Raw genomic sequence first — 24,861 nt, forward strand, 5'->3', positions numbered from 1 at the left:
TACTGTCCACAAGAGATCATCCATTCCCTCATCTGAACCCCTAATCACTGATCACTTCTTGTGGAAGTAGAGACTTACTTGTGAGATGAATTGAAATGATGTTCTTGAAGTTCTTTCGTGGATTCGTTGATGTTGTATATGCGGGAGTAGGGAAGAAGATGGTAGAGGAAGAAAGGAAGGCAACGCGCGTTTGACAACAGCACACAGAAAAATACTAGGATTCCCATATCGAGTGAGATCACGCGTCTAAATGTACTAGTATCCTTTTCCCTATCAGTAGATTCACTCACTACCCACGTTTTATAATAAATAATCATCAATATATTCAAGTTGGTGCTACAGACACTAAAACTGGAGCTATACATATACCAATTGGCATAAACAAAGGCGCCTGTATCAAGGAATACTAGTACATAAATAGTAATATATTCGACTTATATTCTTAATTAGTACGTTCTTCATTACGTTCTACGTTCTCAATTACGTTCTCAATTACGTTCTCAATTACGTTCTTGATCATGTTCTCAATCATGCTATCGAATACATTCTAAGCTATCTACCTGATCGATTTCGTAAACACGCTCGGTCTAGAGATTATTACCCTATGTACCTGGACTTGTAAAATGGTACATATTGATGAGATAGGCTTACACGGTAGCCTCCAGGGCTAGCACCGGGGATGATAGGATATGTACTACATAGGTACATATGAAGACAATGTTTAGGACAATAATTTTTGAATTAACCATACCATACCAAGCTAAATGGACATCAATACATGCATGCCATGTGTGTGATTATTACGCTAATGCTGCTTTTTCAATGCTGAACATTCCCCTGGTCACCCCGTTTTCTTTTCCCGGTGGCTTTGTGGCTTGAATCAGAGTCTTCTTGCTCAATCCCATGGATATCATCGCTCTGCCATTCGCTAATCTCCCATTCAAATGACGTGGAGTTGTCATCACTCATTCCCTTACCACGCTTCGCCCGCATCAACCGACCCAGACGACTTCCTTCTACCATCTCTTCAAACCAAGGAATACCGTCTAGCTTGCCATGTCGAAAACCTTGAGATATAACTGGTGAGTTTTGAAAGGAGGGTACAACAACAGAAGCATCTCTGTGAAGTGGTGCAACGGTGGCGGGGGTCGAGATATCGGCATGTTGTGCATCTTCATCAAGATCCTCCGGTAGCAAATCAAGATCTTCCAAGACACGCTGATCTTCTCCAAACAAACTTCCAATAGCAATTGACATGAATTCTGATTCATCGGCAGGTTCTTCAGACCAAAAGCTCAAAGGCGTACCGCAGAAGCCACAGAAGATACGTCGAGTCTGGGGAGCATGGTGTGGTGTGAAAATACGACGGATGGAGTCGTGAGTCTCATCAGGATAGAATGATGTGGTGTGTGATTGATACCAGTCGAGTGGGACACGCAGCCAAGCTGTCAACGGTGTACCGTGTAATCGACCTAAAGAAGTATAAGCCGTGGGGGAAAGTCGAGTATGGAACTTGGAATTCATACGATTGTCTCTGCTGCTATCAAAATAAACCTGTGCATGCTCTGTCACGTCATCAGGGATCGTGATCTGGTACTCATTGCGACCACATGAGCATGATCCATGTAGAGGCTCGTGGCTCATTGTTGTACAGTAGTACAAGGAAAATGGTGGGCTGGGTGAGAACAAGACGGCGTTCGAAGGTTAAGAATTAGGAAACGGTACAGATTGACCTGTAGATCTGGAGGTATGATGTGACTTTCTCTTGCTGTCAATGGATAGAAATTGAAGAGAGAGAGAGAGGAAATTCCAAGTAGCAGTGGAAAAGAAAAGAAAAAATAGCAAACCGGGTGTGTTAGGCGGACCCTCTTCTATGACGTTTAAAAGGTTGCCAAGGCCCTCGTTCCCGACTTGGGTTTCTCCGCATCCAACGCTTATCGCTATCGCATTTTGTCCTTCCACTCGCCTCGGTTCCCCTGTTCATCCTCTTCACTACTTTGGACATATTACCCTCCTTACAAGAAGAGAAGCACAGGACGCGCGATAAACCTCAATCTACTTCCAATCTACCTCCAATCTTCGCTTCATCATCACTCCTGCTTCTACTCGCCCGTGCACTTGACAATTCGCAAGCCCCTCATATTCGGCCGATCCACTACGCTCCACAATGAACCCTGACGAGGAGAATGATCGGTCTTCCTCAACCCCCACGGCAACATATAAATCTGTTTCTGGTCAGGATAAGGAGAAGCCTCGCTTGACGGATCAAGAGAAGAAGAACAACCATATTGCTTCCGAGCAGAAGCGCCGAGCTGCGATCCGAGAAGGCTTTGATCGCCTGACAGAATTGGTCCCAGGCCTGGAGGGACAAGGGCGCAGTGAGAGCGTTGTCTTGCAAAAGACGGTTGACTTTATGCATTCAAAGTTACAAGAGCGACATAATCTCATCGCCGAAGTGGAAAGCAAAGGGGGCCATGTGGACGACTCTCTGCGGCCTTCATAAGCAGCATGCCCCCCCCCCCCTCTCATCAGTTATCCCCCGGCGGTCCAACTCGTTCTTGAGGCTTGGAATCGTTGCGTTCTGGTATTTTGCATTTCCTGTTGCATCGTGATGGATTCCTTGGCAATTTGTTGGATATGCCGAGGCTCTCGGGAGGCAGGCCTCTTTACCCACACGAAAATGAAAATGAATCATGAACATTAACGAATTTCTTTGGCTATCGCTTTGATCTTCGAGTCGGCACAATAGTGATCTAATTTCAAGTTTGTCTTTGTCGATCACCCTTACAGTCACTTCCGGTCCATCCCATGATAACGCCCAACGCCCACATCTGGTGGTCCTTGTTTTTGTTCGAATACCTTTCAGTACTTGATATCTACACATACGCTCTTTGTATATTTTGGGATAGGCAGAATGTATTTTACAATATTTTATCTTATCAACTGGCATGGCTCAGGTGTCGCGAGGGCGTTTTGTACGGGACTGCTTCGAATTCAATACTCCAACATCCGCTGGCGGGCGTTTACTACTAGGCTCTGTATTAAATTGCAGTCCTGGCACTATATGAAATATACTACTAGTATGTTCTAAGGTTGAGTCAATCACTCTTGCACATTCGATATGGCTTCGAATTGGGGGTTTCTTTGGAATTGAAATCATCGTTCCCACACATTTCAAGAGTAATCAATGCTACGTACAACTCTTCAAATGTTGGAAGCTGGCGGAACAAGTGTGGAAGTGGCGCCAACTAGTCCATTTGGTTACGGGCGATCTTAGTTCTACGGTGCTTAATTAAATCTTGGTTAAAATGTTTTTAATTCAACAACCCCAGAACTTTAGTGCTGAAGACGACATATATAAGGATCAATTGCATTGACAATAGTAGATATCTTATACATAAATACATGGCAATACACTAAGCATCTTCGAATACACTACTTTGAATGTTGTTTTAATTTATATGCATGTCTTCCAGGGATCCAAGGTTCTCTCACCTATTCCAAGGTTGACATCATGGATCATATTTTCCCTCAACTCCCATTCTATTAAAGATTTCTATATCGGCCTTTGACACTCGTATTCAATTCAACAATGAATGTTAACAAATGGAAGTTCATTATCAATTATGGACCGAGAAAGTCTGCCGCCAATCAGCGGATGATCAGTGTGGGGAAAACGCTCGTGCACGACGAGCATCGTGATCCGCAAAGCTCGAAAACCCAGCTACAACAACCCTCAACCCCTCCAAATCCACAAGCAACAACCATGGCAAACTCCAAGGCAGACCTCCTCGATTTCGAGGACTCAAACGACTCCCCACCAGCCTACGACCCATCCACAAAACCCACCCCAGCACCAAGCCGCGGGGCACTCCCACGCCCACCACCACTTTCCCTCCCCGCGCTCAACGCCCTCCGCAGCAAACGAGTAATCCTCGCCTCCCAATCTCCCCGCCGACGCCAAATAATATCTTTCCTCGGTCTCCCCAACCTAGAAATCATCCCCTCAAACGCCGATGAAGACCTCCCCAAATCCCTCGGAGCAGTCCAATATGTCCTAGAAACAGCAACCAAAAAGGCACAAGCTGTCTATACCCAGGAAATCGACAATGAAGTCAAGGGCGAGCCTGCTCTTATCCTTGCGGCCGACACTATCGTCGTCGACGTGACAACAGATGCTATCCTCGAGAAACCCCGCTCTGAGTCACACCATTTCTCCATGCTCCGGGCTCTGCGCGACGCGCGCGACCACAAAGTCTACACTGCTCTCGTTGCTATGGCGCCGCTTGCTAGCGCCCGGCAGCCCGGGTATGCGATTGAAACGGTGGTTGAGGAGACGAATGTGCGGTTTGATGGGGATGTGACGGATGATCTCCTTATGGCTTATGTGCGAACGCGCGAGGGTGCGGATAAGGCGGGTGGGTATGGGTTGCAGGGGCTTGGCTCGATTCTCATCGAGAAGATCGAGGGAAGCTATGATAATGTTATCGGGTTGCCGCTTAAGGCGACTTTGAAGCTTATTGAGACTGTTATGCAGAAGGCTAATGATGAAGACCGGTTGGAAGGGGATCCACTTCTTGAGGAGGACGAGGATCAGGATGAGTAGTGGTTGGCATTGCAGGCTTGCTTGGTTTCATTTCTGGCTTCTTTGCTGGAGTATTCATCATTTAGATTTGTTTTGTTGTTGCTCAAAATGTATGTCGGATAGATGCAAACGGGACGAACGTGCTAGCTTTACTACATGCTAGCATCCTTAAATTGGCAGTAGATCGGACTATCCCATGACTTTCCAGGCCCTATTGCCTGCCCCCTTCCCGAGCTTCCAAGGTTGCTAACCTTCCAGCTGGAGGGAAAGTTGCTTCTAAAATCAATCGACCACGGGAAGCCTGGACATAGAGTGCAGACACCTACGAAGCAGTCTGCCCTCCCTTATTGTCTTACAGTCCAATTGAACCTCCCCCGAGGTCTTGGTAGGTAGGGGTAGGACTGCAAAGGTCGCCGGAACACTGAAAGTCACGGATGTAGATCGCGAATACATCCGCGATCCATCCTAATCAATCAACGTTGAGAACAAGCAATATTGAAGTATTCAGCACCGATGTATTCGGGCGAGACAAATGAAATTGTGTTTCAAGGACATATACATAGGCGAAACGCCTGGAACCAGATTAAAAACGAACCCAAACAACCCTTTTCAAATCCACGACTACTCTCTATGCGTTCCAGATGCGACGCAGAGCCTCAGTAACACCGACATCGTTGGTCTCAAACTCGTACAAACCGACCGCGGTGGTCAGGGTGAAAGCGCGCAGAAGCCACTGGCAGAGCGAGTAGAACTTGGGGACACGCTGGGGACGGAAGTAGTCGACAATGGCGGCCCTAGAATGTTGTTAGATTCCGAACCATAGATACAACCTACATATTAAGTTATGTGAATGGTTGATGGGTGATGAGTGCTTACTCGAATCCGATGTGGGAGTGGGCGACCAGGAGAGTGCAGAGAACGGCATCCATGACGGGGTTGAGGGAGCCGGCGGCGAAGGGAGCGATGCTGAGGGGGATCAGACCGACGCAGACAGCGCTGGAATTTCGAAGGTCAGTACTCCGGAAATCTATTCAATCATATCACCCAGTTTGTGGGCGTATCCGGGGTATAACGAACCGCTCAAAGGTCCAGTGGTAGCTTCCGTGCATAGGGCTGGGCGAGGGGACCGGGACGGGGTCGTTCACTGTCATGATCGATTAGTACCCATTTATAACTCGCAAGCGATTCCGGTTTCATGTTCCGCCAGATATTGATAGTCGTCGTTTTCCAATAGCCATGTAAATCCGGTCGTCATTCAAAATCGTGGGCGGGACAAATCGTCGGAAGTGTAATTTCGGGTACGGGTTAAGAACATACTGGTTCCCTCAATGGTCTCTGTAGGACGCGGAAAAGCGGTTAGCTAATATACACAAAGCCATCGGATAGCCCACGCATTGTTTTCCAGCTGTCAAATACGATAGTCATTGCTCTGGACTTACGGGGCTGAGGAGGCAGGATCTGCTTGCGGGCGGAGGCGTGGAAAGCCACGGCCTGCGACACGCCAACATTCTGGCGCATGAAGGGCGACCGGGTCGCAAGGGACTGCCGGAGCAGTGACGAACGCGCGAATGAAGCCATTGTGACGAGTTGGAGAGGAGATGTAGGGGTGCTTGAGGTCAACTTCGTGCACGCAGGATGAAGTTGGGACAACCTCGGGAATCCGAATCGGTATGTCATCCATTTACGGGTCAGGTGATTGGTCGAGAGGTTCCCGCGCAGCCGAAATTGGCCGATGCGGGCGGGACTAAACTCTTTGCCGGATTCTGGGGATCATTAGTACTAACTACTAGTAACATTTGCAATGACTTTGTACGGATACGATTCAATGTTCTTGGAAGACGTTGATCTATGATAATCTGATTTATTCAAACTCAATCTAGATACAACAGACTCAATTCACTACTAGTAGGTCATATAATCATATAACCGGGCGGCTTATATCCCTGTCAAAAATCTTTTTACCGTGGATAACAAAAGCAAAGCCAAAATCATTGCAGACATTTCATCATGTCAATATCTTAATATCTCTGTCACGGGTCGATGACTTAAAACTTGAGAACAGCCTTGCCGAAGTTCTTGCCGTGGTAGATATCAATTAGACCCTGAGCGGAGTTCTCAATACCCTCGGTCTCGTGGATCAAAACCTTGAAAGAGCCATCCTTAATCCACTGCTGGACATTCTTCTGGTGCTCCTTGGTGTAGACAGGACCCATGTTCGCATCTCCGACGATGAAGCCACGGCATGTAATGCGCTTGGCAACGATGTGCATGAGATTGGTGATGGGGTAGGGAGCAGCGTTGTACTGCGAGATCATACCGCAGAAAACGACACGGCCGAAATCGTTCATAGCGTTCAGGGCAGCCTCAAAGTGCTCTCCACCAACATTCTCGTAGTAGATATCCACGCCCTCGGGGGCCAGACGCTTGAGCGCATCGGCAGGCTTCTCAGTCTTGTAGTTGAAACCACCGTCGAAACCAAGCTCGTTAATGATGTAGTTGAGCTTCTCATCCGAGCCAACGGATCCAATCACGCGCAGACCTTCATGCTTGGCCAGCTGACCGACCAGCTGACCGACAGCACCACTGGCAGCAGAGACGAAGATGGTCTCACCCTTCTTAGGCTTGCCAATATCGTACAGCGAGGAGTATGCGGTCAATCCTGGCATACCAAGGGGTCCCAAGAAAACACGGATATCCTCCAAGCCGAGAGGGTTCTCAATATTTCTGATGCGCACCATGTTGGGGCTGTCGAGCGCGACGAACTCTTGCAAAGGCAAGTGGCCGATCACGAGGTCGCCTTCCTTGAAGTCGGCATTGTTGGAGCGAACAATCTTGCCAACGGTGGCAGTGTCTAGCGGCTTGCCGAGAGCGAAGGGGGGAGAGTAGGACTTGGTTTCGGGGGCGCGCATGCGGCCACGCATGTAGGGGTCAAAGCTGCTGTAAAGGGACTTGAGGACAACGCCATTCTCGGGGGCAGCGACATCGGGACCGTAACCGACTTCACTGACGGTGAGATGCTCGCCAGCTGCGGGGTATGTCTGAGGTTGGGGAACCTTGCTGAAGAAGAGAGCCTTGTTCGACATGATGTGTAAGTGTGGTGGGGATTTGAAGTTGGAGATTGAGATTGTGACTGCAAGGTTGAGGTTGAAGTAGTTTATGGGGTGGACCGTGGTATGTAGGAATTCTAAACTTATAGAGACAAATTGAGCGACTCCTGCTTTTATAGGAAATGGGACGACGTATGACCCTTGTAGAGGGGCAAGGAGGGGACCGAGGCAAAAACCCGGATTCGAGATGAAATCATTATAAAGCAAAGTAACCCTTTTGCCGATGGGTCCCGGAGAAGCTTCTCGAGAAGGTTATAAGTTTTGCTCCAGAGCAATAAGTACCGGATCCACTTTCATCAGTCAAAAAAAGAAGACATCTGGAAGAAATTGACATTTCAATTGGTATAAATTTCATAACAAAGTATAGTGAACTTAGGAAAACTCTTCCATAATTGTCAAATAACTCTATGAAAGCTCAGTGCTCTGGGCTACCCCTCCGGACAGAGTCCAACTTGGACACTCATAGTGGAGCCTCGGATGAACTGAAAACAACCACACCGACGGGCAGGGCCGATTCTAGGTAAGAAGACCGGGCCTTGAAAACCAACATTGGTTGTCTGGCCACTGATCGTGGAGAGAGAAGGAAAAAAAGTTGGTGATTTCTCAGCACGGAGCTGACTACCGGTTTTGGCACGATAGCGGGGAGGCAAAGTGGATCTGTCACGATCAGAGTTTTCCTATTATTGGCTCTCATCATTCAGCCTAGAGACTCTGCAGGGCTCCATCTTAGATTGAATGCTTACTAGGAACAGTATGGTCTGGGGTGCATAGTACTTTTTGCCAAATTAGTTAAATGGAATCCCTGTATAGCGCAAATCTTTAAAATAATGTCTCGTGGTCATCATTCAGCATATTATATTAAGCCATGGGCAAAACAAACACAAACACATTGCTCGGAGGTATAAAACAGTTAACAAATCAAAAAAACAAATCAATCCAACCTGCCAAAAGGCCATTTAAGCCTTGCCAGCCACGGTAACTGCCGCCTTGGATATCAAGAAGTCCTTGCCCTTGATCATCCTGACGAGAAAGTTGAAGGGAACAAAACCAAAGATCTGTCCACTGCCACCGGTCCCACCAACGGGGACGACCATGTTGATACTCTCGCCCTGGTCATAGGTCTTACGGTCGGCCTTGCGCAGAATATCCGCTTTGATGTTATGGGCTGCAACCCGAGCCTGTTCAGCGGCCTTGAATCCAAGGCGCATCCAGTTGGTGGTGATATCGCCAGCTGCATAGATCGGCAAGACGCTCGAGTTCTCTGAGGATTGCACACGCAATTCCTTGTCGACTCTAACCCATCCCTCGGTGGCGAGCAAAGGCTCGGGGATGAAGCTATTGTTGGGGATGAAGCCGGTGGTGGGGATGTAAATATCGGTGGTGATCTTCTCACCACTGTCCAGGGAGACAACCCAAGAGTCACCTGACGCCTCGATTGCCATGACACGGGTGGAGGTGATCACATTAACGCCTTTCTTCTTGAGTTGATTCTCTGCGGTAGAGCTGGCAGATGACTTGAGCGTATGCAGAATTCGGTCTGTGGCAGAGACCAGGGTGATGGAAAGATCGCTCGAGTTCTCCGCTGCTGCCTCGGCAAGTTCACCCGCCAACTCCACTCCGACTGGACCTGCTCCACCGATCACGATGCTCTTGGCATTCGTGGTCAAGTTCTGGGCCGCCTCAAGACTCTCCTTCATATCGTCGCGTCCAGTATGCTTGAAGGGGAATGAATAACCAGTGACTTGACCGACAGTGGCAGGAGTAGTGGCACCGGAACCAATCAGGAGGTGATCATATGCCACCGACTTGACATCTCCGTCATTGGGGGTTACGGATACGGTGTTGTTGGAGATATCCATTTCAGTCACGGTCCCAAGAATAAATTCAAATGACTCTGTCGCATACTGGGCAAATGCCTCCTTAATTGGAAGGAGGTACTCCTCGGCTCGGAAAGCTTTTGGCTTGGCGATGATACGGGGAGCAGCGATGTTCCAATAAAAGGTGGCTGAAGGGTTGATAAGAGTAACCTTAGCGTTCAGAATCTGGGCATCGCGCAGCAAGTCGTGGGCTGCAGTAAGGCCCACGGTAGAAGCTCCAATAATCACAATATTGATAGTAGCCATTGTAAACTGGGGGAAATGTTTGTTAAAGCTAGGGGTTGAGAAGAAAAAAAAAATTACGTTTGCCCGGTGTTTGGGGACTAGTCTTCTTATAGCCAAAGGTACAATGAATCCAGTATGTCCCCACTCTAAACCGGGTTACCGGTTTCGCGGGACATAGTGAGTTTGCTGAATTTCGTGGACTAGTTATGTGTCTTGTAGTATTCATTGTCGGTTATCAGTTGATGTGCCCAGTTTTGCCCATGGGGTAGTTGGCCATTCTACGCCCGCAAAAAAAGACCTCAAAGTAAACAATTGCTTATCAATCCGTACGACGTGCTTTGAAAACTAGAAAAAATAAGTCATTGAGGCCAATCGGCTGACTCATCTTTCGTCACAAAATTTAACTAAACTAGAGCTTAAAGTCCGGAGATTACTCTAAGCACGTGGTTTCAGGAGGCTAAAACAATAAAAAACCCGAAAGGTCAATGGTTTTTGACGCCAATTGATTAATTTTAAATGAAATAAAAACATGCAAGAATAACGTTTTCAATAGTGAAAGGCGGATAAATGATATTGCTATAGACTCTGGAGCACACGCCACTCAGCACTGTATAATTACTAGTGAAATTTCATTGATTATGTGTAGACTTGGGACGTAGTGTTCACGTGCCAGTAGGGCCTTTTGAGACCTTAAAAGGGGGTGGGAGCCTCAGGCTAAGGCTGTATTTAATGAACCTTGACATTGAGTATTCAGTCTTATTAATATTAGACTTGGTATTTAACAAATCAGCCCTCCACACCTATTACGCCCCCAAATAGTTCTTCAACCCCCTATTATCCTTAGTTCCAGGCTGAAGGATAGACCCCTAACTGTACTACTATTACTAGGCATACTCCGTATAAACTTGATATCATTGTAAAACTTACTTCCTCATGATAAGCTATTTTGGCCAAAAAACAATAGTAAATTTGATTAAAAAAAATTGATAACCGAACCCCTATTTTATTGAAGTAGTGGTTTCTTTTGCAAAGAGCAAAAAAACTTGCGACAGGTGAAAGTTGTTGAATTGGCACTAGCAGAGGAGTTGGAAATTAAAAAACAAAGGATTTTAGTGTACGGAATACAATCCATTTCATACCAAAACACAGCGCTTGGCAAAAAGATACTGAACCTGCCTTATCACGTGCCCCATCCCCGGCATCCGCCGATCGAATAGATTTTCATCGGCAGCCTCAGGCATATAAGAGACTCGTCGCCTCCCCCTTATCGATAAGGATCATGTGATCCATGTTTTAATTTTCCCTTTTTTTCTTCGCGACAATCAACTTGCGATAGCCATTCTTTCATCAAATTAATATTAATATTATCCATCATGCTTGGTGTTTTCCGCCAATTCGGCGTCTCCCAGGCGCTCCGCACATCTGTGCCTCGCACTCTCTCTGCACGATGGGCCCCCAAGCTATCCAATTTGCAGCCTCTGGTCGTCCGGACTCCTGGTCTGAGCCGGTCGTTCCAGACCTCATTCCCTGCCCTATCGGCCGCAAGACCGACTCCTGTCCAGGTCGAGGAGGCTGCTGAATTGATCACTAAGTTTGCCGACCTCCAGAACAATGAGCTCATTGACAAGATGATTATCCGAAACATCACCGATCCTTCTCGCATGGGCTTGGAGACCATGACCCCTGTCCAAAGCGAGACAATCCACCAGATGCTCAAGGGTGATGACATGTAAGTTCGCATGGATCTCATATCTTGAATACAATTCATTTACTGACACCTTTCTCAGCCTAGCGCAGGCCAAGACCGGCACCGGAAAGACTCTCGCCTTCCTTCTCCCTACCATGCAAAACATCCTTAACGACCCTACTCTCTCATTGAAGGGCCAGAACGCAGGACACAGACGTGGCCCAAGGGCCAACTCAAGTGATATCAGAGCCCTCATCATCTCACCTACCCGTGAACTTGCCGAGCAGATTGCCGCCGAAGCCCGGAGGTTGACCCCTGGCACTGGTCTGTTGGTTCAAACCGCCGTCGGCGGAACACAGAAGAGAGCCGGACTTCAGAAGATCCAGCGCGAGGGCTGCCACCTGCTGATTGGTACCCCCGGTCGTATCAAGGATATTCTTTCTGACCCTCACAGCGGCGTCTCGACTCCCATGCTGAACACCCTCATCCTGGATGAAGCCGATCGTCTGCTTGACCAGGGATTTTCCGATGAAATTAACGAGATCAACTCTTTGCTTCCGGACCCCCTCCAGGTTTCCAGACAGACTTTGATGTTCTCTGCCACTGTTCCTCGGGAAGTCATCAAGATGGTTGACCGAACCATGAGACCCGATTACAAATATGTCAAGACAGTCAGCGATAATGAAGTCCCAGTCCACCTCAAGGTACCACAGAAGTTTGTTCTCCAGCCTGGCTACGAAAACGCTCTTCCTGGTGTCCTCGAACTTGCACAAGAATACCAGGCGCGCCAGCAGGAAAATTCGGAGCTGCCACCGTTCAAGGCGATTGTCTACTTCAACTCCACCAGTGAGACTCAACTTGCTGCTGAGGTTTTCTCACACCTTCCCCGCGGCAGCCGTGAGGATACCTCTGCGGCCCCTCTGGGTCGCATGCGCTTCCTGGAGATTCACTCTAAGCTCAGCCAGAGACAGCGAACCTTTGCTGCCGACGCTTTCCGCCGTGCCGATGAAGCTATTCTCTTCTCGTCGGACGTGACTGCTCGTGGTATGGACTTCCCGAATGTCACCCATGTCATCCAGATCGGCGTTCCCAGCGATCGGGAAACTTATATCCACCGAACTGGCCGTACTGCTCGTGCTGGTAAGACCGGTGAGGGCTGGGTCTTCATTAACGCCGGTCAGGTTTCCAGCTTGAGTGAAAAGTGTCATGGCATGCCCGTCACTCAGGATCGCACTACTCTTCAAACTTCTCTTGTGGACCTTAGCAAGGACCTCAGTGGTGCCCCCGAGGCCGTGCGTGAACCGATTGAGCTCATCAAGACAGCTATGACCAAGATCTCCTCGGAACTGAAGTTTGTCACTTACCGCGCCCAGCTCGGCTCGACTCTTCAGACTTTCAACAGCAAGCAGAATGCCATTTGTGTTCTGAACCGACTCGCCGTCCACGGATATGGTATGGAGGAGCCCCCGGCTCTTAGCGCAGCCCTCGTCAAGAACCTTGGACTCCGCGGTATTCCTGAGGTTAATGTTGACGAGTCTTCTCGTTCTTTCCGCCCGCGTGGAGAGTTCGATGACAGCAGATCCGGTGGTTTCGGTGACCGCCGTGGACGTTCTTCTTTCTCGGACTCCCGCAGTCCTCGTTCTTTCGGAGGTGATCGTGCCTCCCGCTCTTACGGTGACCGCTCTTTCGGTGACCGCGGTGACCGTGGTGGCCGCAACTCTCGCTCTTTCGGTGGTGACCGTGGTGACCGCAGCTCCCGCTCTTTCGGTGGTGACCGTGGTGACCGCAGCTCCCGTTCTTTCGGGGGCGATCGTGGCTCGCGCTCTTACGGCGACCGTGAAGACCGCGCTCCCCGCTCCAATATGTTTGAATAGATCTTACCGATCCGGTCAGGATTCGGGGACGGTCTTTAAAAATGGTGATATGCCGTTGTCTTTTTTTTTTGAAGCATCTCTTCTAACAAGATTTGTTGTCGCTTTTCCGTTCCTGTTGATTGTGACAAAAGAAACCTGATAGAGTTTTCCATCCTCGCATTTTTAGGCGGCGTTCTGTCTCTCTTCGCTTTGACATCTCTGTATCATATGTATTTGTCGATTCCCCCCATTTTCCCATTTTTCCACTTCTCAACTCTTGTCTTATACTGCAATTTGATACTGCCCTGGTGGGCCTATGTTTTAAAGATTTTTATTGATTTGCAATGTACTACTATACTTTTGACAACTATTTTACTGCTCTATCTTCGAATGTTACCTTGCTAGGCAAAGTTTTTACATCGAATCCCATTGATGAATAGCCATCCATCATGGGTGGACATAGATTCAATGTTTATACCTTCAAGGCTATGTACGGGCTAACATTCAAATGTTCATTTGCTTCAATGTTATTGCCCATGACATGTGCCTTTGAACCAGATGTGCAACCCTGCCAATTGATGTGTGGAGAGCCAACATTCAATGTTTGAATGTATCCATCTATATATGGATGAATGTAGAGACATCATATCAAAATGTATAAATGTACTACCTATGTGCATTTTGAGAGATATGTAAATCCACCAGTTCAACATGACATCCATGGACCTCTCCCAAAGCCAACTCTGGAAGAATTCACAAGTGCTATGTAGTAGGTAGGCATGATTCAACATTTGAAAAGTTGGACCCGCAACCCTGGAAACATTGGAAGCACTGAGTGCTTGGAACATGTACCTAACTGACCACTTGCAAATTCAGTGTATATAGGGCGACGAAAGGTATATGTATATCAAAATTTAATCACGTATCCCAATATACTGCCCAGCCTAAGAAAAATAACATAAAAAGAGAAATCTACTGCTGGCAGATACTTACAATGAAAAGAGACATAGCATGATCACAAATCAAATCCAGATCCTTTTTGCGCTTCTTACTCGCGAGCGATCATGTGTTCGCGCGCAGGACCGGTACCAATCCACTTAATAGGAACACCACCAATCTCACGCTCAATGAACTCGATGTAAGCACGAGCATTGACCGGCAGATCCTCATACTTGGTAACACCCATAGTGTTAGACTTCCAACCAGGCAAAGTAACGTACTCAACCTTAATCTTCTCCACGACATTAGGATCGGCGGGGAACGACCCAGTCGTCCGCTTACCGCAAGGCAAGATGTACGCAACACCAACCTTGATCTCATCAAAGTCATCCAACACATCGAGCTTGGTGAGGTTGAGAGCGGTGTAGTGGTTGATGGCGTGCGAGTAACGAGCAAGCACAAGATCCAACCAACCGCAGCGGCGCTTACGACCAGTGGTCACACCGAACTCGCGGCCGACGACTTGCAGCTTCTCACCTTCGGCGTTGAGCTGCTCGGAGGGGAAAGGTCCGGAGCCGACACGGGTGGTGTAGGCCTTCAGAACACCAATGACGCTCTTGATGCTTTGCGGGTTCAGGGCGAGGGCCTGCACAGCACCGCCGAGGCCGGTGGAAGACGAGGTAACGAAGGGGTAGGTGCCGTGGTCCAAGTCAAGCATCAGGGCATTAGCACCCTCGACCAGGGTGTTGGGAGAGTTCTTGTGCTCCTGCAGGAACTCGAGCTGGTCGACAATGTAGGGCTGCAGCTTGGTACGGTATTCCTGGTGAAGGTGAGTAAAAATATCTCCCCGCAGCGAATCAAACCCCATATAGTATATATGATATATAGAATAGGATATGATCCTAACTTCATGTTGCTTTCCATACCTTGAACCGCGCAATCTCCTCCTCGACATCGTAGTCCAGGTCGCCGAAGCGTGCCCGGTAAGAGGTGTCCAGAGTGCGCAGCTTGCGCTCAAAGGTGACCTCATCGAGAATTTCACCAACGCGCACACCGCGGCGCGCAGCCTTGTCACTGTAGCAGGGACCGATACCCTTGCCGGTAGTACCAACCTTGCGGCCACCAAGGCCCTTCTCCTCAAGACCATCGACAACGGAGTGCAGATCGAAGCAAACGTGTGCGCGATCAGAAACGAAGATGCGCTTACCAGCGGATGTAAGACCCTTAGATTCCAAGTGGCCGAGCTCCTTGAAGAAGCTAGGAACGTGGAAGACGGTTCCGGCGCCGATGAGGTTGATACATTTAGGCGAGACGAGGCCGGAGGGGAGGATGTGGAAGTCGTAGGTTACGTTCTCGTGAACGATAGTGTGACCGGCATCTACAATTTAGTTAAAAAAAAAGCGAGTTAGTTGGGTCGACATTTTTTAATCTTCAACTCCCCGGACTTTTTTTCTCGTCGGGAAGGGGAATTGAAAATTAATCCGCAAAAGGTCACACGTACTATGGCCACCGGCAGCACGACAGCACAATGTCGCCTGCTGCGACAGCATGTCTGTAATCTTTCCCTTTCCTATACATCACAAGCGAGCCCGGGTTAGTAGCCGTTGCGACGTCTCACATCCGTACCAGCGCCACTCGTTCAACATGTCACAGTTCGTCGGGACTTGAGAGCGCGCGGGGCACTGGCGGGGTTGACATACCTTCATCTCCCCATTGACTACCAAGAACGATGGACACCATGTTTGCTAAATGCCGGGTGTGTTATTAAAAAGAATCAATTGCTGCACTTCGATTGGCAATTGGCGAACGGAGGGTGATGCTAGTGGCGGAGGAGTAGAGAGGAAGAGAAGTAAGTCCGGCTTCGGATGGCGGGGCAAGGCAATCTGGGTATTCGGTCAGTGCCGGTGTGTTTTTTTTGCAACAATGCCGGGGCATTGCACTTGAAAGGATGTGGATAATGAGTGACTAACCTACCGTGTAATTTGGACTTGAATGTATTTAATTGCGACTTTCTAGTCTTGTTGGAAGTGTCTTTATTATTATATTGTAGAGTGACTCACATTATGACAGTGGTAATTTAATTTATTTTTTCCTTCGTCCATGGGTGTAATAATGGTATTTCATGTGTAATATACCAGAAATAGGATTGTCGCCTCATGTATGCCTGAAGGGTAAGGATGTACCGGAGTAACTATTATCCAAGTCCGTCGACCTGGCCATGATAGTACTAGTAGTTATTTGTGCTCTGACATACATGTATGATCCCCCACAAGTTGGGGGTAAATCCACAGGATAGGACGAATGCCTCACAGTATCATAGTACATTTTAAAAAAAGCCCCCAGGGTATTATCGTTCGTTCATCAAGGAAACCAAAACACCATGCCTAGATGCAGGACCCACACCAATCCTGACAACAACGACAACAACGCCATTTAAACCATCCGTTCTAGATATTGTTCTCATGATAAATCATATAGTGGAGAAAGAAACCAATCGTCCACCATTATGGATCCACTCTCGCAGGCGACCAAGATCAAGAATACATTCCCGATGCAGTTCACATGCAACTTCCCAATGCTTGCGGACCTGAATATCCTCTTGAATCCCGCGCAGATAAGCGTTAAACCCACCCTTGCCGCTTCCAGCAACAAGAGTCTCCTCGAAATCCTCAAAGGAGTCGTGGGAATGGGACTTGTTGTTGTCATCTGCATCGTCGTCATCATTGATCTTGAGGCGAGCTGAGTCCCCGACCGCACTGATCCAGTTGGATGAGAGACCTGTCTCGACAGCTTCTTGACGAGCTCTGAAATAGAGTAATATGCGGCTATTAAAGACATTCCAGTCATGCATATATGTACCCATCGCCGAGACGTAGTGCTTCCATTTATCAATTGAGAGGACCTGTGTACCTGGTGCAAACATCACAATCTGCGGTACGGAGGGTCTTTTGGGGGGGTTTGGGAGTTTCAGCTCGCGAGGAAGAATGTCACGCTTCGTCGTAGTTTGTTCCTTGGCGCGGGACTCAAATGGCAAAGTGGCATGGACATCGTCCAAGTTCTCAATTCCACCATTATTGGTACTGGTGAAAGGTGCAATGTTGCGAAGATTCTCGAGATCAAAAAGTGGGATGCGTGCCTCTGCATTTGATTTACCAGCTGCAGCTTTCGGTGGTTGAGGCTTTGTGCTCGCAGCAGGGACCTCCTGAGCGACGTGACTGAGATCTGGATAGCCGGAACTTTGCGTAGCTCCAATAGATGTCTTCTTTGGCACATGTGGCGACTCCATATCAATATCCATGGCCTCAATATCTGGGCCAGCCCAAGCTTCTTCACCAAATTCTCCAACATTGGGAACCGATTCACCAGGTGCAAAATTACCATTGACCGTCTCTGTTGCCTCCTCAGCTTCGGATGAGACAGTCGCACCCTTCGGGGTACTTCGTAACTTCGTGCCTGCCTTTGATTGCTTCCTTGGACTGCGAGGTGGAGTATGTGCTGCCGCCCGCTGTTTTTCACCGTCGGGAATATTCCAGGATAGATCGCGAAGTTGTTCAGACCACTGGTCGGCAGAAAACTTGGCCCGCGCAAATGGAGTTGGAGTCTGCTGGAGCTCTTCCTGGGATCCGCTCGTAAAGCCGTTGGACTCAGCGGCCCTAGTCGCATGAACCGACTCCGCTGAATCCTCCTGCGGATTAGCACGACTCCGGGGCCTTGAATTAGGAGAGCTGCGAGCCCCATTCAGCTTCGAAGCTGAAGCACCGAGGAAATCGAATCCCTCCATGTGGTCTCTCCAATCTTCGGCAGAAAATTTCTTGTGGAGGTTGTTGACGTCACTGGTGCTCCGGTGCCCAAAGACCTCATACTTGAATCTGGGAGTATCCTTCGACGAGTCCGTTGTTCTGTCCTTATATGAGTCCGAGTCCCCTTGGGTTGATATGAAAAGATACCAGAGGGCCACGTACCGGTTGTTCAAGTCCGGAGAACCAGAATTTTGTTGTGGGCGAGTTGAGCCTTGGGTGAATGCGGCGCTATCTGAATTGTGTCCTTTAGTATCCTCACTGTCAGCCGTAAGGTCTCCAAACCCAGGGACCCTTCGAGGTTTCCGGGTGTTTTTGATTGGCCGGCGCGGCGCTTCCTCGCGATGGTTAACGCCTGGCCGGGTTAAAGGATCCTCACCACTACCATTGTCGGAATCTACTTGCCGATGGAAATCGGAGAACTTTTGATTAGGCCGCAGACGGCTCTTGGGGACAGCCTTTGGTTTTCCGTTACGCCGATGTGGTACTTCGTGCCATTCGCCTTCCGATTCGTGGGATTCACCACTTGAGCTCGTGGATGGAGAAGGGGAGTAGTTTTCTCTCCTTCTGGCTTTTGGACTAGCAGAGTCATGGATTTCCTCTGATTTGGGATAACCTGAACTGGCGCGAGAATAGGGGTTCCGGGAACTTCCTGAGGACTGTTGTGCGCTTGCGGGTCGCCCGAGTGGTGTACTGGAGAAGAATGTCTTCTCACCTCCTGTTGACGCATATCCTCTTCTGTTCCGTTCAAAGTCCTCGGCGAATTTCGGAGGCTCGGGTGCTGGCGGTGGTTGCTTTTTGGCTGTAGGTGCCGGTACAGAATCAAAATACATGCTGCTTGGTCTCTCACTTCGATGATGAGTGTAAGCGGACGTGTTTCTCGCTGGGGGCTCATCTCCACCGCTGGTAGTTCCTGGCGCAAATCCTTGCTTCTTCCTAGATGAGTTAGGACTGGGCGTGTTATTTTGAGATTTGGCATTGTCCTTAAAATACTCGTAAGCGGACTTTGATCGCTGGGTCCCGTTTCCAGATCCAAATGGCATATTTTGCGGTCTCGGCACCCCACCAGCCGTGCTCCCAGCTGCCGTCCGTCCAGTTTGGGGATCAAAGCCTCGCCATGACGCTCCTGCGGTGGAACCTCTCATCCCCGAAAAGCCCTTATACGCGTCCGCCCTTGTTTGCGTGTCAGCTTGCCCTCGACCCCATGGTTGCGGGTCCGCGCGGGCATGCGCAGAGTATCTCTGGGCGCCAGCAGACGTCTCGTTTGGTGCCGTACCGGGAGTTCCCCACCCGTTGTTGTATGCCGATGGACGCGAAGTTGGGGTCCTTTGGGGTCTAGGCTGGGGAGCAGCAGCTGTGGGGGCTTGGGTAGTCTGGGATCTGCGCTGGTTACTTGTCTTCGAGGGACCATATACTTTGCCATATCCTGCGCGCAGACGATCCGTATCGTACTTAAGTCTCTGTTGTGGATCGCTCAGAATCTCATGAGCGGCTTGGATAGCCTGGAACTTTGCGATGAACTCTTGTTCTCTTCCGGGATTCCTGTCTGGGTGGAACTTGAGAGCTGTGAACAGTCAGTGGCGTTGTTCAGTTCTGCCCCGTCCTTGGTGTCAAACCTACCTAGCTTGCGGAATTGTTTCTTGATGTCTTCAGACTCCGCACTGGGAGCAAGACCCAAGTCCGCATAGTAATCTCTCCGCACGTCCGCCTTCACCATTTTGAGCTCGTTGTTCCGAGGAAATGGGTCAAACAGAAGCAAATGCACATAATAGTAGCCTTTTGTTCAAAAATCCGAGGATCTCATGCATGACCAGTCTAGGTTGTTTCTTTCAATAGTCCCTATGCTGCTAATCGCAAACGCATGTGATGACGAAAGTGGTGGTTGAGACAAGACAAAAAAGAGATTCGCGGTTGCTCATGCGATAAGACTTCTGTCTATTGAAAATATAGCAGAGTCTACCAAAATAACGAAGGAGGTCGGCCGAGTGCGTTGCCCGCTGGATCCGATGAGGTAGGGTTGATCAAATCTCGATTTGACTGACTGATACAAGGAGGGTGGATGGTTTCGTGGAAGGGGTCCGGCGGCGAAAATGGCGAGACCTCGATCGCAAGGTATGGAAAGTGACGGAGTGAGATTGGAAGAGACAGCTGAGCCCGGGGGGCTGAGATATCCTTGAAAGTCAAGAGTCGTGAACACCTGACGAGGCAGTTTAGTTAGGCATGTAAGGTCCAAGCGTCAAATGGCTCAGAGTGGGTGAAGCAACCAATGCGAACCAAGCCCTTTTAGGTAGCACTGGTGTCAGCAAATGGGAAGGGCGTTGGGTGAGTTGTCACTTGGGAAGGGAAGAAAAAAAGCGGGCTTGTGTTTTGTTTTTGCCGCGGGATGTTTGGTTTTGCTGCCCAAGGCATTCGCTGATCTAGGCTGGCATTGCCGCATTACCACTAGTGCTAATGTATACTGCTAGGGCTATAGTCAACCAACCACCTTTATTGACCAGCGGTAAGACGAACACTGGTTATTGAAATATTGAAGTAGTTTATGTAAATTTCAAGTATCTGGTATATGGAAAAGAATATATGGTGTATAATATATGGTATCCCAAAACTCAAAACACGCAACAAGACAGCCATCGCAGTTATGAACGTACCCTTGTTCCCGTGGAATCAATCACAGTTTCCCAGTCCCTCTTGACTATTCGATTCCAAGATAAATAAAATTTAAAAGAAGCCAGTCGTAGACAGGGTAATGGAGGGTGAAGGGAAGCAAAAATTAAAACAAGAGCGGCAGCAAAATGTTCATGAATGTAAGTAAAGGGAAGGAAAATATGGATGGAGAAGCGAAGAACCTCACAAGACACCAGCTCATCCTAGGTATAAGCCAAATGTAAGAATTCTCAAGCATCACCAGAAGCTCCGGGCCCAGAGCCTCCAAAGAAATACCCCTCCAAAAGATCATAATTAGGATTCTCGCTCCAATCATGTTGGAAATCCATTGCCATGCCAAAGCCCAGGTCAATGCCCACGTTCTGACCTAGGTTGGGGCCAAGGGGTGGCACATTAGCCATATTATAATCACCGTTCGGATCAGTCTCAAGAGCTTGGCTATCTGGATCACCGGATCCAAAGTCCAGGAAATCAAGGCTGATGCCAGTCTGACCTTCTGGGTCTGTCGGTGGGACCGCATGAGGCCCGTTTGCAGCATTTGGAGCCACACTTCCAGGGGAACCAGTTTGTTGCGGGGACGTGGGGTAGTAGAACTGCTGAGGTTGTGGAGATCCGGGGTTCTCATATTTGAGATAATACTCCATAGATGGAGTGCGCTGTACGAACGGTCGGGAAGGACCCCCCTCGGCGCCCAGTCCGGGTGCCATTGTTTCTCCGTGTTCCGCTCGGACAGGATATGGATGGCCGGCTACGTTGTCAGCGCGGGAGCGATCAGCGAGTGGTGTGTTGTCGTTGAATAGATCAGCGAGGTTCATATCAAATCTCGGCACAGGGCGCGATGAACGGGTTTGTGGTTGTCGTCGTGACTGGCCTTGGCTTGCTCGTCTGGGATCAAAGGCTTGACGACGACCTGAATGAAGAGACCCAGATGCGTGGGAGCCTGTATCCACACGGCTCATGTCAACTTGAGAACCGAAGCCGGTTGTTGACAAGCACATCTGAACGGTGGCTTTGCTCATCCGTTCGAATGCATCTCGACAAGCTTCGGCAGGTGGACACTTGTGCATCAAATCACCGAGGACAGAAGTGGCGGCCAGAACGGTAAAGTCTACCTCATCGAGAGACTAGTCGTAGATAATCGTAAGTATCGGATGCCCCATGGGATACTTTGAGGCCTTAAAAGAGTTACATACCAAACGGCTGCGAACCAGCGGCGAATACCAAATTGCATAGAGGAAGGAGATTCCTAAGAGATATCAGTAATGCAAGGAGAAAAAAACCAAACCAGCAGAACATACCAGCCATGAAAATGTGATGAGTTGCCAAATAAGTGTAGTTCACAAGTCTGACTCGGTGTAACTGCCGATAAATGCGAATGACCTTTTGACCAGCCTCTGCCACATTAAGATACACGTGGTCTTCTTCATCACCATCATCTGGATTTGAGAAAGAAGGGCTAGACACATCATCAGCTGGAGTGAGTTCGCCTGCCAATTCAGCAGGCACGGTCAAGCTCTGCTGATATAACAAGATGATAGCTTGCCAGTAATTCAGCTCCAAAAGTTCGATTGAGAATCGCACACCCGTATCAGGACGGGTCGGGGCACTCTCGTGCCACTCCACAAGGCGACGGTGCACATCATGACGCCAAGAGCGGAAAGAATCAAACCCTTGAAGGAAAGGAGATGTCAGCTCAGCATGGGGGAGGATGATCGCGCTATTTGTTGCACGTTTTCGAACAGCGCGTGCTTGCTGGTATTGTAGAACGTCGTGAATCTCGGATTGGAGGAGGCGGAGTTTGAAGTAATGAAATGCGACATGTTTGTATGTTGGAGCCCCGTCAGGAGGGGTCAAAAGTCCAGATTTAGTGATGTATTTGTCGTCAATCATGGATGGAAATTCGGTACTTATGGCCTGGTCGCTGATGCCGAATGGTCGTCCAACACAGGTGGCGACGAGACGGTCGAAGCTGTAGACACACCACCATAGACGACGTCGTAGATCGCGAATCCATTCTCGTCGTCCTCGTTCGCGAGCGTCGATGCGCTGCTGGATTTGGTTCCCATCCTTTGTGCTCTCAAGACCTACACCATCCTCGTAATGGAGGCCGAGATCAACTGCTAGACGCATTGCGACACCCACAATGTACCAGAGACCTGGTGCAACCGGGCGTAACAAGGCAAAGCTGGCTAATAAGAGAACTGCCTGTAGCTCTTCTAGTCCGCCAAAGCCCTCACTTGACGATGACCCGAGGAAAGATTCCAAGTGTACAATAGCAGATGCATGGTATTCCTCCGGTTGATACTGATGACTCGAAAGCCTCGGCCTTTTAGTCGTGGAAGATGCTCGATCCCTCCCAGCGCGATTTTCTTCATCCGAGCTTTGAGGCTTATCATCGAAGATGATTCCAGCACCAATGGCAAAAACAATATTGAGAACATAAAGAGCCCTCGGAGAACGATTCTTTTCTTCGAGCTGGTACGTGCGTGATAAAAGCTCCATAAAGTCCCCACGGTGCAGAATTGGCATTTGCGGGTTAGCATGCTCAAAATACAAATCGACCAGTCTTTCTGCAAGCTCCCGGTCCGGGAACGCCGCCCGCTTCATCATCGGACGTGTTTGCAACCCGAAGAACGAATCGCGCATCGTGCCCGCGCCAGGACCAGCCGCGGCCGTCTGTGGCAGTCGCTCACTGGTGCGAATAGGAGCCCGCTCGGGCATATTACCTGGGAGCGAGCTTCGAACCGCAGCAAATACGACTCTAGCGAAAGAGATTCCGGACGTTGAACCAAGATATCGTGGATCAGATGTTCCTTGCACTGAGACCATGCCGATATTTGATACCAAATTATGTATCCTCCAGTTCTCTTGGTTTTCAGTGTCTTGGTCTCTATCTGCACGATCTCCATCTACTCTCTGCTCAGGCCGATCGACCTCGTCCTTGGATCCGGTATTCGATTTGTGTGTTTTATCTGCACTGTCGCCAGGCTGCCCATTATGGGCGGAAATGGATTGCGCCGCATCGCCCTCTGTCTCGGTCTTGACTGTCTCGTCTCCATCAAAGGCGACGGCCTTCTTGAAGCTGATATTATGCTCTAGCAGTTGGTTTTCTAGATAGGCGACTCGGGTCTCGAGAAAATATACGTAGCTGCGCGGGATCTCGCGCTTGGTGATGGGGTCGTATCCGACACAGCGGACGCCGGCTTTTTCGCAGGACTGACACCTCGGCAGGCGCTGATCGCAACGGTTCTTTCGTAAACGACATCGATTACAGGCGGAGACATTGCGAAAGGAGGAGGACGAGGAGGAAGCGACGGTGGTAGTCGAATGCGCAGGTGACGTGGGCTTCGCGTTTGCAGTGGGTGTTGCGGAGGGGTTTTGAGTGTCACGCGAGGAATTTGAGGCGGGGTCGGATTGGGTGGGTGTAGGATCGGAAGGGTGAGGTCTCTTCTTCCCCGAAGAGACCGGTGACGGTGGGGAAGTGGCGTTAGGCATTGGGAGAAAGGAATGGCGAGAGCCGCAAACCTGCGATCATCTCTTGATGGTGGAGTTTTGCGGAGATAGCGGTCGGGAACAGCGGTTTGAGTCCCCGGACCGGATCAACATTCATGATAGATCGGAACGATTTGGGAGGGGCGGTTTGGGAGAGAGCTTCGAGTTTTTGTCAGGATGCGGACCTTGGCTTGCGATAATCCAAAATCGCAAAGGAGGTGACCCGCACTATGGGCAAACACACGATTAGACCACCAAGGTGGAAACTCTCCGCGGCGCAAATCGATGCGACGGAGGTTGATTATCCTCCGAATGAATGGGAGTGGAAATGAAGTTGTGGTTGTTTTTTTTTTTGGTAATTAATTATCTCCAGACCCAGATCGTCATAGGGGGAAGCCACAAAACAGAAAAAAGAAAGGATTGACCTTTTTTTCTCTCACAGGGAAGAGAAGAAGTGAAGGTAGGAATTACTATGGTGATAGCGTTGGTGGAGTTCGGGTAGTGAACTTAGGTTACCTTTTCCCATGTTAAGTTACCCTCGGGAATGGATACCTCGCTTCCACCAAAGATCTCATCTTTGGCCTATGTGCCGAACATGTTGAGAGAAATGGGAAGGTCACAGCGATACAATCGTC

General features: G+C 49.2%; 10 protein-coding genes across 10 annotated transcripts; 3 read left to right on the forward strand and 7 right to left on the reverse strand.

Annotated features, from left to right (window-relative positions):
- Nucleotides 1-819: 819 nt before the first annotated feature.
- On the reverse strand, nucleotides 820-1,644 carry N7466_001217 (uncharacterized protein; the record flags this gene model as incomplete). Its single annotated transcript, XM_057160615.1, has 1 exon — nucleotides 820-1,644. The coding sequence occupies one exon, from the start codon at nucleotides 1,642-1,644 to the stop codon at nucleotides 820-822; it is 825 nt and encodes a 274-aa protein (XP_057026863.1).
- Nucleotides 1,645-2,167: 523 nt separating this feature from the next.
- On the forward strand, nucleotides 2,168-2,503 carry N7466_001218 (uncharacterized protein; the record flags this gene model as incomplete). The annotated part of the gene is made up of 1 exon (XM_057160616.1): nucleotides 2,168-2,503. The coding sequence occupies one exon, from the start codon at nucleotides 2,168-2,170 to the stop codon at nucleotides 2,501-2,503; it is 336 nt and encodes a 111-aa protein (XP_057026864.1).
- Nucleotides 2,504-3,592: 1,089 nt separating this feature from the next.
- N7466_001219 (nucleotide diphosphatase) lies at nucleotides 3,593-4,606 on the forward strand (the record flags this gene model as incomplete). The annotated part of the gene is made up of 1 exon (XM_057160617.1): nucleotides 3,593-4,606. One exon carries the CDS (start codon nucleotides 3,593-3,595, stop codon nucleotides 4,604-4,606), a length of 1,014 nt encoding a protein of 337 aa, XP_057026865.1.
- Nucleotides 4,607-5,213: 607 nt separating this feature from the next.
- Nucleotides 5,214-6,197, reverse strand: N7466_001220 (CybS family protein; the record flags this gene model as incomplete). Its single annotated transcript, XM_057160618.1, has 5 exons — nucleotides 6,025-6,197; nucleotides 5,903-5,920; nucleotides 5,663-5,729; nucleotides 5,462-5,581; nucleotides 5,214-5,379 (listed from the first exon to the last, which is right to left on the reverse strand). The coding sequence occupies exons 1-5, from the start codon at nucleotides 6,161-6,163 to the stop codon at nucleotides 5,214-5,216; spliced, it is 510 nt and encodes a 169-aa protein (XP_057026866.1). The 5' UTR covers nucleotides 6,164-6,197.
- A 433-nt stretch (nucleotides 6,198-6,630) lies between these two features.
- On the reverse strand, nucleotides 6,631-7,668 carry N7466_001221 (MDR family NADP-dependent oxidoreductase; the record flags this gene model as incomplete). Its single annotated transcript, XM_057160619.1, has 1 exon — nucleotides 6,631-7,668. One exon carries the CDS (start codon nucleotides 7,666-7,668, stop codon nucleotides 6,631-6,633), a length of 1,038 nt encoding a protein of 345 aa, XP_057026867.1.
- Nucleotides 7,669-8,648: 980 nt separating this feature from the next.
- Nucleotides 8,649-9,815, reverse strand: N7466_001222 (NAD(P)/FAD-dependent oxidoreductase; the record flags this gene model as incomplete). Its single annotated transcript, XM_057160620.1, has 1 exon — nucleotides 8,649-9,815. One exon carries the CDS (start codon nucleotides 9,813-9,815, stop codon nucleotides 8,649-8,651), a length of 1,167 nt encoding a protein of 388 aa, XP_057026868.1.
- A 1,352-nt stretch (nucleotides 9,816-11,167) lies between these two features.
- On the forward strand, nucleotides 11,168-13,355 carry helA (putative DEAD box RNA helicase HelA; the record flags this gene model as incomplete). Its single annotated transcript, XM_057160621.1, has 2 exons — nucleotides 11,168-11,523; nucleotides 11,582-13,355. 2 exons carry the CDS (start codon nucleotides 11,168-11,170, stop codon nucleotides 13,353-13,355), a joined length of 2,130 nt encoding a protein of 709 aa, XP_057026869.1.
- Nucleotides 13,356-14,382: 1,027 nt separating this feature from the next.
- adB (adenylosuccinate synthase ADE12) lies at nucleotides 14,383-16,013 on the reverse strand (the record flags this gene model as incomplete). Its single annotated transcript, XM_057160622.1, has 4 exons — nucleotides 14,383-15,093; nucleotides 15,200-15,651; nucleotides 15,775-15,843; nucleotides 15,974-16,013. 4 exons carry the CDS (start codon nucleotides 16,011-16,013, stop codon nucleotides 14,383-14,385), a joined length of 1,272 nt encoding a protein of 423 aa, XP_057026870.1.
- A 730-nt stretch (nucleotides 16,014-16,743) lies between these two features.
- Nucleotides 16,744-19,787, reverse strand: N7466_001225 (uncharacterized protein; the record flags this gene model as incomplete). Its single annotated transcript, XM_057160623.1, has 2 exons — nucleotides 16,744-19,634; nucleotides 19,691-19,787. 2 exons carry the CDS (start codon nucleotides 19,785-19,787, stop codon nucleotides 16,744-16,746), a joined length of 2,988 nt encoding a protein of 995 aa, XP_057026871.1.
- A 1,177-nt stretch (nucleotides 19,788-20,964) lies between these two features.
- Nucleotides 20,965-24,229, reverse strand: N7466_001226 (Zn(II)2Cys6 transcription factor; the record flags this gene model as incomplete). The annotated part of the gene is made up of 3 exons (XM_057160624.1): nucleotides 20,965-21,858; nucleotides 21,928-21,980; nucleotides 22,033-24,229. The coding sequence occupies 3 exons, from the start codon at nucleotides 24,227-24,229 to the stop codon at nucleotides 20,965-20,967; spliced, it is 3,144 nt and encodes a 1,047-aa protein (XP_057026872.1).
- Between the last annotated feature and the right edge of the window lie 632 nt (nucleotides 24,230-24,861).

The sequence above is a fragment of the Penicillium verhagenii genome, assembly GCF_028828195.1.
Source record: "Penicillium verhagenii strain IBT 33310 chromosome Unknown utg000002l_segment0_segment0, whole genome shotgun sequence".
NCBI classification, from domain to species: Eukaryota; Fungi; Ascomycota; class Eurotiomycetes; order Eurotiales; family Aspergillaceae; genus Penicillium; species Penicillium verhagenii.